The 13,495-nt window shown below is 57.8% G+C and overlaps 6 protein-coding genes across 6 annotated transcripts; 3 read left to right on the plus strand and 3 right to left on the minus strand.

The window, feature by feature from the left end:
- Nucleotides 1-322: 322 nt before the first annotated feature.
- On the minus strand, nucleotides 323-2,895 carry B0I36DRAFT_373805 (alpha-L-rhamnosidase; the record flags this gene model as incomplete). The annotated part of the gene is made up of 2 exons (XM_046160229.1): nucleotides 323-1,909; nucleotides 2,866-2,895. 2 exons carry the CDS (start codon nucleotides 2,893-2,895, stop codon nucleotides 323-325), a joined length of 1,617 nt encoding a protein of 538 aa, XP_046014538.1.
- On the plus strand, nucleotides 2,869-4,705 carry B0I36DRAFT_266924 (general substrate transporter). The gene has a single exon (XM_046151219.1). The coding sequence runs from the start codon at nucleotides 2,956-2,958 to the stop codon at nucleotides 4,405-4,407; it is 1,452 nt and encodes a 483-aa protein (XP_046014539.1). The 5' UTR covers nucleotides 2,869-2,955; the 3' UTR covers nucleotides 4,408-4,705.
- A 299-nt stretch (nucleotides 4,706-5,004) lies between these two features.
- B0I36DRAFT_266925 (uncharacterized protein) lies at nucleotides 5,005-7,018 on the plus strand. The gene is made up of 5 exons (XM_046151220.1): nucleotides 5,005-5,188; nucleotides 5,243-5,352; nucleotides 5,446-6,093; nucleotides 6,159-6,644; nucleotides 6,710-7,018. Exons 1-5 carry the CDS (start codon nucleotides 5,078-5,080, stop codon nucleotides 6,939-6,941), a joined length of 1,587 nt encoding a protein of 528 aa, XP_046014540.1. The 5' UTR covers nucleotides 5,005-5,077; the 3' UTR covers nucleotides 6,942-7,018.
- A 61-nt stretch (nucleotides 7,019-7,079) lies between these two features.
- Nucleotides 7,080-8,243, minus strand: B0I36DRAFT_321935 (ankyrin repeat-containing domain protein). The gene has a single exon (XM_046153783.1). It carries the CDS (start codon nucleotides 8,215-8,217, stop codon nucleotides 7,147-7,149), a length of 1,071 nt encoding a protein of 356 aa, XP_046014541.1. The 5' UTR covers nucleotides 8,218-8,243; the 3' UTR covers nucleotides 7,080-7,146.
- A 1,159-nt stretch (nucleotides 8,244-9,402) lies between these two features.
- B0I36DRAFT_362348 (cadmium resistance transporter-domain-containing protein) lies at nucleotides 9,403-10,321 on the plus strand (the record flags this gene model as incomplete). The annotated part of the gene is made up of 2 exons (XM_046158640.1): nucleotides 9,403-9,545; nucleotides 9,619-10,321. 2 exons carry the CDS (start codon nucleotides 9,403-9,405, stop codon nucleotides 10,319-10,321), a joined length of 846 nt encoding a protein of 281 aa, XP_046014542.1.
- A 664-nt stretch (nucleotides 10,322-10,985) lies between these two features.
- B0I36DRAFT_266928 (fungal-specific transcription factor domain-containing protein) lies at nucleotides 10,986-12,805 on the minus strand (the record flags this gene model as incomplete). Its single annotated transcript, XM_046151221.1, has 2 exons — nucleotides 12,217-12,805; nucleotides 10,986-12,146 (listed from the first exon to the last, which is right to left on the minus strand). Coding segments are annotated over exons 1-2 (1,587 nt in total), but the record flags the coding sequence as incomplete, so codon positions are not given.
- Nucleotides 12,806-13,495: the final 690 nt, after the last annotated feature.

The following is a 13,495-nucleotide window of genomic DNA, read 5'->3' on the forward strand; positions in this document are numbered from 1 at the left end:
CAGCATGGGCTCGTTGCGCTCCCTCGGCCAATCACACGTGAGTCCTAGCAAATGCCTCACCTTATCTCGCGTGGGAGAGACAAAGGGCATTGTCTCGGCACAGAAACGGACAACTGCTGCTGCGGCATCGGCGACCCCATCCACTATCACTAAACCAGAGCATGCAAGATCATATGTTTTGCGTGGCACAAACCTGGTGAGCCGCAGAGACTCCAAAAGGTCAAGATGATATGCATGCTCTAAGTATGTTGGCTGACACAGGAACATCTAGACAAAGGCTTCCGATACGCATTTCCGCACCCAAGCCATGCGATTGCGACATTCAAGCCGAGTTGGTCCTTGTTGTCTGTTTCACCCACTGGTCGTCCAGCTGTCCCATAGTCATCTTGCCAGTGACCTTGCCACCCACCTTGTCGAGTAATTGAGTTCGCAGCATCAACGACGGCGTGCAGCTCCAAGCATGGCAAAAGCTGTTGTTTCTAACGTCTCCATACGGGCTTGCCAGGGGATCAGCAGGATCGTATGCTTCCCAAAAGGTATCGGCGCCGGCGCGGATCATGCCGCCCCAGTATGACCTGACTATGTCGAGGCATTCGTCCTGGCAGCCTGCGACAAGGAGAGCATCGCACACGTGGTGCCATGCATAAGGTGTCAATGGCTTGACAGCTTCCTCGTGCGACAGAGTCTTGAGCAATGCAGCACGCGCGGTGCTCCTTGGCAATGCCTCGGACAGGACAAGCCAGGACGCGCAGGCGTAGCTCACTTGTTTCTTCGGCCCAGAGACGATGAGCCCGTCATGCAGAAAAGCTTCAGCAGCCGCAATGTTCATGCTGGTGATCATATGCTCGTGGGGGAATCCTACTCGCAGCAGCCTGGCGAGCTTCTGTGCAGCCTTGAGACAATACAGTACCAGCCCGTGAGAGCCAGCACTCGTGTCGACCCCGGGAGCCCAGTCCAGGAACTGCCAGTCTTCCCCGCGGGTCTTATCGAATGCCTTGGTGGAGGGATCGACGTACTCGAGAGGACGACGCAGGCAGGACAGGACAGTCGACCACAGCACACGACCTGAGTCAATGTCGCCAGACGCAGCGACATAGTCGTACACTATGGCGGCGAAGAGCGCGTCGTATTCGAGGAGGTAGTCGGACGAGGCCGACAGTGTGGGCTTCTCAAACAGGCAGGCCGGGAGCGATTCGTCATCCCGAGCCACAGCGGCAAACATGAAGAGACACCGCTTGACGAGGCCAAAGTCTTTGAGTGTGGCATAGTTGACAAGTGCCTGCAGGCGCAGATCTCCCAGCCACATTCTTCGATCTCGGCGCGGACCGTCTTCGAAGACCGTCTGCATACAGTCTCGCAGGGTCATGATGCTGACACGGTCTATCGCGCGAAGCAGCTCGTCGTCTTTGTTCGAGTCATTGCCTGCGTCGCCAAAGGAGATTGCATCGACCTCGACTTCCTGGCTGATGGCGCTGATGCACTCGCAGACAACATCAGAAAACGCGACTTTGAACTTGCTCGAGGTGTCGATGACTTGAATACGGAGGTAGCGGAAGGCGTGGCGTCGCTGGAGCTCGACTCGTTCGGGACAGATGTCGATATTGATGATCTCATCGGGAAGCCACGCTGTGCTGATCCAGGTTTTGACGCCTTCCATACCCATCGTCACGTCAAGGGGTGACTCTCCAAAAATGAGTCGAAGGCGGCAAGGCGAATCCATGTGTTCGCCAACCGAGCTGAGGGTGAAACTCAAAGTGCCAACCATGTGGATGCCAAAGTCGAGCACAAAGTCATCCTCCTTGCCCCAAGCCAGGTTCGGCAGGTCACAGAGATTGTATTTTGTTGAGGCCACGGCGCGTACGCCAAAGAAAGCGGTGTCGGAAGACTCGAACGTGACGATGCGTTGCGGCTTGCGTTGCCATTTGTGCAACTGTGGGCTGAGCTGACAGGCAAGTGACGCAAAAGCCGCCGCTCTTTGTGCTGATGACAGCTCGGAGATGTCTTTTAACATGCTAAGAATCGACTCGTACGAAGGGCAAGTCTAAATGAGTGCAGCGAGGACGGCAATCAACGTGCGCTGACAAGGAGTGATTGTGAAAGAAGGCGCAGCTCTGTGCTCAACGAAAGCCAGAGGGAGCAGCTGGGAAAGTAGCTTGACCACGAAGCTGGTAGCCGTGAACAAGCAGACAATACTTTTGGGTGCGCGTGCGTCCCTCGGACAAGTGACGGCCGACTTGAGAGATTGGGGTATTTGAGCAGTGGGACAACTTGGAGTAAGAACCCCACGCCGGAAGCATAAAAGTGGCACCGTCGACGTTGGTTCGGAAGCAAAAACTCGCTCGGAAGCAATTGAGCGGAGACAGGCTACACGCCAATTGGCTCGGCGCGTCTCGTCACTTGTCGCTGAAGCCGCCACCAAGCTAACAATTGGCAATTTCCCGGGGCCAGCGATGAGCGTTGCACAAGCGGCTGGGGCGCGACGCACGCCCTTCTGGGGAAGCTGGGGTCCCCGCGTCACCTAGGCTGCATGACAGGTTCTGGCTGAACTTGGGATATATAACGACGATCGCGCCCAATTCTCGAGTCCCACGGAATGGTCACTGTGGTATGGGAGTTTGCATGATTCCTAGTGTTGCCTCTCAGATACTTCAAGACCTGCCAATCTGCTTTACACTTTCAGCTTCGAGTTTTGCCCTACTTCGTCTACTCTGCCTCCCACCCTACTCGCCTCATCCTGCCTAGGGCGTCACGATGTCCAGCATCAAAAAGGACGACTCAGATGTCATTGCCGCCCAGTCGGTCCAGGTGGAGGACAACCGCAAGCGAGACGGTGACACTAATGTCGTTGACAGCCACGAACGCGACCTTGGCCGCGCCGTGCAGCAGCAGGAGCATAACCGCACATGGGCTCAGACACTGCGCAAGGATCCAAAACTGCTCTTCTGGATCGGAGTAATGCTCTGGACACTCATCGTGCGCGGGTTCGAGAACGGTGCCTCCGGAGCCGTCATCTCGGTGCCAGCCTTCCGCCGCCGCTTCGGTGTCGATATGGGCAGCGGTGTCTACTTCATCTCCACGAGCTGGCAGTCTGCCATCAATGGTGCCCCCAATGCGGCGGGTATTGTTGGTGCTTCGATTGCTGGCTGGCTCTCGGATCGGTTTGGCTATAGGCCTGTCATCTTGTCCGCGGCGGTCATCAACATCGCCTCGATTGGCATCGAATTCGGGTCGACCTCTCTGGGCATGTTCCTTGCGGGCAAAATGGTCAATCTCCTCGCCATTGGCGCGCTGCTTAACCTCTGCACCGCATATGTCGCCGACGTCTCTCCCTTGGCCATCCGTGCCTCGGTCATTGGGTTCTGCAACCTCTCGCAATGCATCGGCCCTTTCATTGCGGCCATCATGATCAACTTCACGTCCAAGTGGGACTCAGACATGGCCTGGCAGTCGGTCATTGCTGCCCAGTGGGGATTTGCTGGTGTCGCGCTCATCGGCCAGTTCTTCATGCCCGAAGCTCCCAGCCACCTTGTCCGTAAGGGTCGCATGGAGGCTGCCCAGGCATCGCTCGAGCGGCTCTACTCGGACCAGGCGGACGCGAAGGCACATCTGTATCGCATTCAGCTCACGCTTGAGGAGGCCGAGCTCTCCAACAGCGGCTCGTACCTCGACTGTTTCCGGGGCACCAACCTTCGTCGCACCCTCGTCGGCATCATGGTCTTTCTTTCCGAGCCCATGTCTGGCCTGGGCTTTGTCGGCAGCTACGGCGCTCTCGTGTACCAGATGTTGGACATCTCTGACGAGAAGTCCTTCCAGATCGCCATTGGCGCTCAAGTGCTGTCCATGTCTGGTGCCACCATTGCGTTCCTGCTATCTGACTGGTGGGGCCGGCGCCCGATGTACATCTTTGGCTGCTGCTCGCTCTGCGTACTCATGATGTGTATGGGCATTGCCGGCTCCTTGACCTCGACGGCCGCCGTCACTGCCGCGGTAGCCTTCTACACCATGTTCAACTTCTTCTACAACGTCGGTGTGGGTTCGACTGTCTACGCCCTGGCTGGTGAGCTGCCGACGACGGTGCTGCGCTCCAAGTCACTGGCGATATCTATCTCGACCTCGAATGCCTTCAACACCATGTGGTCATTCGTGGCACCGCTCATGTTCAACGAGGATGCCGGCAACCTCAAGGCCAAGATTGGGTTTGTCTTTGGTGGCATCATGTTTATTTTTGCTGTTCTCGCCTGGTTTTATGTACCCGAGACCCGGAGGCGCACATACGAGGAGCTTGATGAGCTCTTTATGAACAAGGTGCCCGCCCGCCAGTTCCGCACGTACAAGACTATTGCCGAACAGCGTGCGGCAGAGGCGTTCGCCATCAGAGAGAAGGTTAAGGCGACGATGCAGGCGTGATCGGGAAGGACTGGATCTCAGTAGTGTCGCAATAGGGCTTGAATTGATGTCATCCTTCTTCCGTCTCCTTATTCCCAAAGCACTGTGGTGCGCTACACCTTTGTGGTCGAGGGCGTTGCCGTCTTGAATCTCTTTGCACCTGGGCGCAACCCAAGTCAGCGACGATTTCGCGACAAAGGTTCCAGCTGGCCCTCGGTAACGATAGCTGCCATCCTTCACCACACGACATCTTGTCCACCCAAGGTCTTGTGTTTGCTGCTTGTAGAGCGAGGTGAATCTACATCCGAGCGCGATGCCGAGCATCCAGGCATGTCTTTGCCGACCGCATTAGCCCCGTCCTGTCTGGGGCACTGGACACATGACCAGCCATCTGCATGGGGCACGCACCAGTGGTCCCCCGCCCTTCCCCAGATTCTCCCACCGTGTCGGTAGTGCCGCCCGACGGCTCGATGGCGGGGGCTCCGCATGTCTCCACTTAATTGCTTCCGAGAGTCTGCAATCCCCTGACTCAATCGCTCGTACGGCGGTGGCACCGGCTCGGCCTGAAAGGTTCCCTTCGTTCACGCGCGCAACAGGACTTTCACACTTCACCACTCCCGAAAGGGTAGAAAATACTTCCGAGGACGACATGCCCTGCAAGCTGTGACGGGCAGACGCCATCCCCAGCGACATGGCCATGGTGTCACCCGTTTCTGCCGGAGGCGGACATGCAGACAACACCCGGGCCAAGACGCCCCGCAATCTATCGGCCTGTGACGCATGTCGCGCCCGGAAAGTCAAGGTTCGCCTCAATGATGCCCCGATTCCCGTGTCACGCCTGCTGAAGTTGAGACAGTGCATCTACTCCCACGAAGACGACGACGGCAACGAATGCCGAGGGTGTCGACATGCGGGCATCAGGTGTACTCGGGACAAGCCTCGCCGAACCAGAGGCCCAGGCAAGAGGTGGGTTGGCCTTTCTTCCACCTCATCACTTGTGCAGCATGTCGGTTATATCTTGCACGTCTCATAGGCTTACCTGCCGCATCGTGTTGCCAGACAATGGTCACAGCACTCTCCTCTGCCGGCTGCCACGTCGCCGACCCTCAGCCGGTTTTCACAATCATCAGACTCACGGTTAGCCTCAACACCAACACGAGGCACAACCGACACCATCTTCCCGCCTTCCCCCTTCGTCACCGACGGAGACGGCGACTTCCATGGAGTATGCTCGCGCTCCACCATATTGACCATCTTGACCGACTGGGCCGACCAGGTCTATCCGCTAGCGCCGCTTCTGCACCGGCAGACTTTCCTCCATCGTCTCCTCTCACGAGAGGATGAACGCAACCCAGTGTTTTGTGCATTGGTGCTCTCAACCTGCGCCGTGACAGTCAGCACCCTGCGGCGGCTGAGCTTCCAGAAATATCCCGGTGTGACCGTCATGCGTTGCGTTGCTGCCATTGATCAAGCTCAGATGCTGCAGCCAAGGACATACACGCTCGATTGGTGCATTTGCTGCTACAACGTGGCTTCGTCCCTCTCCGCCCTGGATGGCCCGCAGTTTCTGCGGCAGTATGAGACGATCAAGGATGCGATCGCCGGTGTTCAGTGGCTGCTTTTCTGTGAACCCAGGCGCGAGGTCATGGCCTTGCACGACCGCGAGATATCGCGTCGCTTGTTCTGGCTCATGACCATGTGGCAGCTGCAAGTTCCCGCCCCGTCCGTGCACAACCTGGAAGAGCGCCCTCAGCTGACGAGACGCCGCGCAGTGCTGCCGAAATGCGAGGCGAGACTTTCTTGACCTTCTTGCCTTCACGATCGCTCTCACTTGATCTCGACTCTACTCGACCCAGACCCCTGAGCGACAGTGAGCTAGGCGTGCCACGCCCAGAGAATCTTGATACTTCAATGCTTGACACGGAGGCAAAGGCAATATGGCTGAAGGACAACGACCAGTACATTACTGGCCTCAACAGTCTCCTTGATGTCATGATGGTCTGGGAGCACGTCAAGATTGACATGGCGCACCGCCCGGCGGCAGACACTCTGCAAGCCGGGATGGCGCGCATGCAGGCGGTCATGGACAACCTTGCGCCGGAGCTACGCTGGCGAGGCGGCCTCACCAGGTTTCCCGTGCCTTCGCCAGGTCACGAAGCGCAGACGTTGAATATTCTAATCACGAGCCTCTACATACGGTCCAACTTGCTCCAACATCTCGGAACAGTGCCGGGCATTTCGCACGCTAGTATCGTGAGGTGAGCACGGCGTAGTCTCAATGTCTTCGTCGCCGGCAGGCTATGAACTGACTCGGCCCTGTTAGTGACGTCCTTGGCATACTCGAACATATATCTCCCGATGTGCACGAGGCGAATGGATTTAGCTTGGTCAAGAAGATTCGAGATATTGGCGCAGCATATCTGCAGGAGCTACGCTTTTCAGGCGACGGCCCTCTGGACGTGGTGGATGATTCTGCACAGCGCACCGTCAACATTCTGCTGGCGAGGCTGGAGAAACTGGACTTTCGGGGCCCTTTACAGCATGACAGCGTCTGACTCTTGTCGGACAGTCTTCCTGTCGTCTTGTATCATGCAAAAAAACCAAACAGGCAGGCTTTCAAGATACAGTTTCCTCATCATTGAACATGAGCCTCCATGGAACATTGCAATGGTCTTTTCATAGCGGAACTCTGGCAACGAGATTGGTGTATTGAGCTGTGCTATTGGCCGCCGATGGCGAAGTCACGGAAGTCGTGCGGCATTAGGCTGACTCTTCCCGGTCATTCATGCCATGCTTCACTAGCCATTGAGCCAGGTCATCATTGCCTGCGATCTTGCATTGCCGGGCAAGATCTGGTTTTAGCTTTTTGACAAGCTGCATATCTGCTCCGTGGTCGATGAGATCCCGCACAACAAGCTCTTTGCCTGCTGCAGCAGCCATAATGAGTGGCACCTTCGTCACCGAACTAGCCTCATACAACGCATCAGCGTTGGCACCAGCACGCAGCAGACGCTTCACCTGATGATGATCCCACTGTTCGATGGCGACCATCAGCGGCGTCCGTCCGCGGACATCGCGATGTTCAATGTCAACGCCTCTCGACAGCAACATCGCCATGACCTCGTCCATACCTCTGTCGACGGCTGACAACAGCGCGCCGTGGCCATCGTTGTTGGTCGCATGAATGTTTGCGCCCTCTGCAAGAAACAGTGCCGCTTCCAGATTCTGCGCACTGATCGCAGCCATCAGAGGCGTGTTGCCATCCTGGTCAGCCCAGTCGACAATGCCCCCCGTGCCCGGATCCGAAGCTGAAGAGGCGTAAGGTCCTGCGTCCTTTGACTGTGCCAGCGTTTCTACTGCAGAAGCATCAAGAAGGCGTTGAAGTGTTGAGGGTTTTGCAGACGGATATCTAGCTGCATATGCCAGTGTGGACTTGCCCTTGGAGTCTCTCAAGTTGACACGGGCGCCGGCGTCGAGCAAAAGAGGTATAAACTCGTGTCTTCGGACTGCAGCACGCATCATCACGGTCTTGCGCGTTTCGTGGTCCGCAAAATTGACGTTGGCCCCAGCCTGTAGAAGCACACGGAACTCCTCGGTCTCATCTCGACCACGGCCTGTGCCATAACTTCGGTGCCACCCCGCTCGTCGCCAGAGCGCAGTTGTAGTGTCGGAGAGTTTCGTAGGCGAATCAGCCGCCACGCCAGCTTCAAGAGTCGCCTCGAGTATGGGAAGCGTGTTGAGGAGATGTTCTCCGAGATGCCAGTCCTTTCGCTCGTTGAACCATGTCCGATCATCTTTCGACCTTGCCGAAATGCTTAGCATAGCTTTCATCAGCTGGACAAATTGGTCCACACGGTTGCCGCTATTTATATGATAAGCCGCTGCCCGCAAGGAATTAAAGGTGCCGTCGTGTGTCATTGCCAGGGGGTCTGCGCCTGCCTGCAGCAACAACCACGCGCTGTCGATCTGTCCTTCTTGTACAGCATGGCATAAGGGTGTCTGGCCAGCAGGGTCCCTCGTGTCGATCTTGGCACCATGGTCCAGTAGTAGCTTGACCACCGCGAGGTGGCCGCCTCCAGCCGCTTCGTGGAGCGGGTAACGGCCGTCTTGTCCTGGCGGACCCGCGGTCAGCGTCTCTGGCAGGTTGACAAGTCTTGATGCCGGGATGGGATACTGGCAGAGCTCATCTGCATATCTTGGAATGCCGGCCTCCTCTGCTACGAGTAAACGCTGGAGAGTCACAGCGTCTCCGTCTCGAACGGCCCGCATCACAGGTGTCAAGAAGGACTCAATCGAGGAATAATGGCACGCGCCGTGCCGGATGAGAAGCTCGGCCATGACCTTGTCGTTTTTCGCCTCGGCCAGTGCCAGTGGTGTTCGCAGCAGCCCCATACCATCTCGCCTGTACAATGGTAAGTGCTGGTTTGGATCTGCACCCACAGACAACATCCGGGTCGCCACGGCAAGAAAGCCGCGCTGAACCGCCCACCAGAGGGGCTTCAGCCCCTCAATCCCATGGCGCATATGCTGGGAGTAGACATAGCTGGTGACCGTTGGGTGGATGTGGCGACTCAGCTGGCCAAAGACGAGCGCTGACTTTGGGCCAACGTGGCTGGCAATCGAAAGGAGAAGCTCGGGCGGGAGTCTGAGGAGTGGCGGAAGCGTGACATGGGCGGATGCCATCAGTGCGATGTGGACAATCGTCCCGTCGAGTTGGCTGCTGCATCTACGCGCAGTGCTAGCCGGCGTTCTTTGACGCTGTGGGTGATGTGTGAGTGGCAGGCCTGACTCAGTATGAAGTTGGGCGACGGCCCGGCGCTTGCACACAGCTGAACACGGGGCTGTGCCATAATACTTGGCCCCTGACTCCCTGGCAGTCCTGGCCCCATTGCGTCCCGCCCGCCAATGCACATTGCCATCCTTCATCACATACACCCGTTGTGCGCTTGCTCCTCTCAACCCGTTGGCACCTGAGCACGTCACGTCGGCAGGCACCGTCTTGACCACTGCAAGGCAATGCAGCTCGGCCAGGCCGCGGGCTCCGCATGCCTGAGCTTCCTCATCACCAACATCGACGACGCCTTTGTGCTCATCACCTTCTTCGCAGAGTCTGCATCGCGCGACTCCTCCTTGACCCCCTGGAAGATAGTCGTCGGCCAGTATCTCGGTTTCACCATCATCTTTATCATCAGCCTCATTGGCTTTGTGGTCTCACTAGTCCTCCCTTCCGAGCCGATTGGCTTTCTCGGCCTGCTCCCCATTCTCCTCGGGCTTTCTCCTCGGGCTGTGGAAATTCTTTGAGCTCGTTCTCCCCATCCCGGACGCCGGCGATGGCGAGGACAGCGAGGACAGCAAGCTCTTCCGTGCACGCGGGCTCCGCGCAGTTGCCAAGGTTGCCAGCATCACGCTCATCAACGGCGGCGACAACATCGGCACGTATATCCCGCTGTTCTCGCAGGTCGAGCGCGTCGGGATTGCCGTCTACGCGGTGGTGTACTACGTCTTGCTCGGTGTCTGGTGTCTTTGCGCCTGGCTTCTCATCCGGCAGCGGCACGTGGCACGGCTCGCGGAGAAGTACGTAGGTGTGCTCGTCCCGTTTCTGTACGTCGGTCTCGGGATATACATTGTCGTACAATCCGACGCGTACCCGTGGTTGATTGAGCGCATTGACAATGAAGTACCGGACGCGCGGCCAGGGAGGGCGATCCTTGCGAGCGTGACGGTCTTCTTGATCCTTGTATGCGTTGTAGCCATGGCGCTTCTCAACAGATCGAGACGGATAAAAGCCGCGTTGGCTGCGCAGCCTGCTCTCGAACCAGAAGCAGATATCCGCCCGGAGATGGTGCCGGGGACGGCACACGACAAGTCTACATCGTCACAAGAGACGGCGCATGTCAGTAGCAGACCAGGTCAGAGCAACCAGAATGGCTCCTGAACCCTGGGCGCTGTTCCCATCAGCATTAAGATGTATATTGTCGCGCTCTCAAAGTTATTTCCATTATAATCAAGGCACAGGGGTTAATGTGCCATTGTCCCTGCATCGTCACTCAAAAACTTCCAGCGTAGGGTCCTGCGTCCCAGTCCATTTCCTTCGCCGACTCAATCAGATCAAACCAGTTCACATCGCCATCGAGACCAATTGCCGCGCCTTCTGCGCCTGTACCGGCGCCGCTCACACTCCCAGGGTCATATCCTTGGCCGGAGGTTGTCGCCGGCGCGGCCCCGAGGTGCCCCTCTGCCCACAGCCAGGACTCCAAGCCATCCTGTGCGGCATTGCCGTCGTTCCAAGTACCTGTGCTCGTGCTGTTGGTGAAGCGCGTGCTATCGCCCCGCTGCCCGCCAGCCCCAGCTTGATAAACTGCCGCGTTCCAACTCGCCTGTTGTTGCTGCTGTGGTTGTGGCTGCCTGACTAGCTCGGCTCCGTCGAGATTGCTTGGGTGCAGATGGAACGAGGCCGGACCCCTGTAGCTGCTCATTACAGTGCCATATGGCATCACCGGCTCGAACGACTGTCCACTATCGGCGCTGTGGCCTCCAGACTGTGACACGGCCGTTGACCCAGCCGGCAAGGAGCCATCTACAGGTGGCCCCGCAGTTGCGATGATGTACCGCCAGCGGTCAAAGTAGTATGCCCGCACATCCGAGCTGGGGACGTCTATGCCGGCGCTCCGCGGCTGGGCTATGCGCCTCTCGTCGTCTTCGATGGCGCGCATGGCCTGCGGGTCGGCCTGGAGCCGGCACAGCTCGCGCGCGCGGTGCTCGCGGCTCCGCGCCATGAGCCTGCGCAGCGGGACCACGACCTGGTTGTTCCTGTCGACGTGCTGCGGGTACTTTGGGATCAGCCAGGGGCTGTGCAGCGCGATCCACGCCCGCTCCGAGGTGGGCGACCAGGGCCGGCGGGAGATCTGGATGAGCATGTACACGATGGCGTACCAGTGCGTGTAAGTCTGGAACATCCAGCGCCACTGGCGGAAGGCCTTTTCGTCGTTGAGCTCGTGGTGGAACTCGGCGACCTCGATGGCCGAGGTTAGCAGCTTGGTGCAGATTGCCTCGGCGCCAGCGGCGTGTGGCGAGGCGGCGACCACGGGGAGGTAGAGCATGAGCGTGACCTTGGACAGCACCAGGGAGGCGATGATCATTCCCATGCGGTGTCGGATATTTCCGATCTGCGAGCCGTACTTGTCCAAGGTGGCGTAGCTCTCGACGATCAGACGACCATAGTACTCAATGTCGGGCACGCCGTCCTTGGCGTCGACGAACAGTAACTTGATGGCCATGCTGCCCGTCTCCATGTACACTCCGGGAATCGTCATGTCTGTATATCCTTGACGCTCCCGCGGCGTTTCCTTGGTCTGTGGGGAGATGTCGTCGTCGTTGATGTGCAGTGGCCGTTTTGTATCGAAGCTCCCCTCGAGGATGGTGATATCTGTCCCTTGGTCCTCTGAGGATCGGAGGTCGAGCATGTACAGTGCCCACCAGACCCGGCGGCGCATTTCGATTTCAAAGGGCGTGAGGTTGGCAAAGGATGTGCCGTCCCTGTGCAGCCCGAGTGACTTGGCCATCCTGATGGCAACGCCAGTCAACATCCAGACATAACGAGGGCTGTCGTATCGGCGCACGAGGAAAAGAAATATTGTCAAGGCCTGCACCAGTGTCAAGTCTGGCGAGTTGAGAAAGTCGGCCTTGGCCAAGGCGTGCTCAAATCCAAGCCGGAACTTAAGACCCAGCTCGTTCTTGGTGGTACCGAAGTTGGCAAGAACCTGTTTTGTGCCAATGACAAGTCAGCCCGTGGCGCAAGAAGACACCGGAACCTGGGAAGAGGCAGCTCACATCATCGTCTTCCATTGACGTCACCGCCGCATAGTAGATGGAGAAGAACAGTGCTTCGTTGGACGAGGACAGGCTATTTGGGCCATTCGTCCGCATCCCCCTCGCCATTTCGTGGATGGTGGGAATGTGCGCTACCTGCATGAACATGTTGACATTCTCGTGGAAGACGTTGATGAGGAATGGGACCTGCGATGGTAGGGGGCGGAAGTCTTCAATCTTGGGGAGAGCGGCGCTCAAGTTATGCCGGAACATGAACGCGTGCCGCTCCGATGGATCCCGTTCGAGCTCGCGGTTCAACTCGGCCAAGCTCAACTGCCAGATTGCGCGGGAAAGCTTCAAGTTCCTGGACGGGCCGGTGACGGTGTCGGCTGCACACGACAAGGTGGCCACGCCATCGGTGTGAAATGGCTCGGGATGGGGGGACATTTAGCCAGAAGAGGCTGCTGTGTATCTCAGGGCTGTCTTTGTTGTTGTTTGGTGCAATGTTTGGTGGCATCTCGGGCGGGTGGCAAGTTCATATGATTTTTGTCCATACAGCGTTTTTGTGGCAGCGTTGCATATCTGGAACCAGTGATTCATTCCACCTGGTCTTTGTTGGTCTTTGTTGGTTACTCTTACCTCCGACCACATAACTACTCTGCCCGTCACCGTGCTTTCACAAACCCGCTGAAGGGCAGTGGGTGGCGACACCCTCGTCATCTTGTGCAAGAAAAGCGACAGGACAAGCCCAGCACATCAGGCAGTGCACACACAGACCTAGGCCAATGCGGCCTTGACAAGTTTCGGCCACCCACGGACTGACAGAGGAGTTGCATGACGGCCGCTAGCGCTGGTTGCTCCATACTGATTGATTCCTGGGAGAGGGTCCGGGCGGCAGCGGCAGTGGCAGCGGCGGAGACTTTTGAGGACGAAAGTGCCGGACAGGGGTTCCCCTCTTGGACAAGGCCCAATGAAAGCGCGTCGCTGGCAAGTAGGCCCCGGGATTATTGTGTCCCATGGTGTGTATGTGTGGGCAGCAATTGACAGTGACGACAGACGGGTTGGAGATCTGCGGCCGGGAGGGCGGGCGGCATCAGGCGACCTACAATCACGAGATTTGCCCCGGCGATGTCGATATGAGGGGGCAGTCAGGAGATGGAGGGGGGAGAAGCCCAAGGACAGGACCGCAACTAACTGACTACCCAGTTATTACGCACGCGCACGCACACCAGTTCAAACACGGGGCGAGAAGGCAGTGGATTTGTTTCGTTTTAATGGTGTGGACTTGGGCGGCAGAGTT

This window comes from Microdochium trichocladiopsis, assembly GCF_020744255.1.
Source record: "Microdochium trichocladiopsis strain MPI-CAGE-CH-0230 chromosome Unknown B0I36scaffold_4, whole genome shotgun sequence".
Lineage (NCBI taxonomy): Eukaryota > Fungi > Ascomycota > Sordariomycetes > Xylariales > Microdochiaceae > Microdochium > Microdochium trichocladiopsis.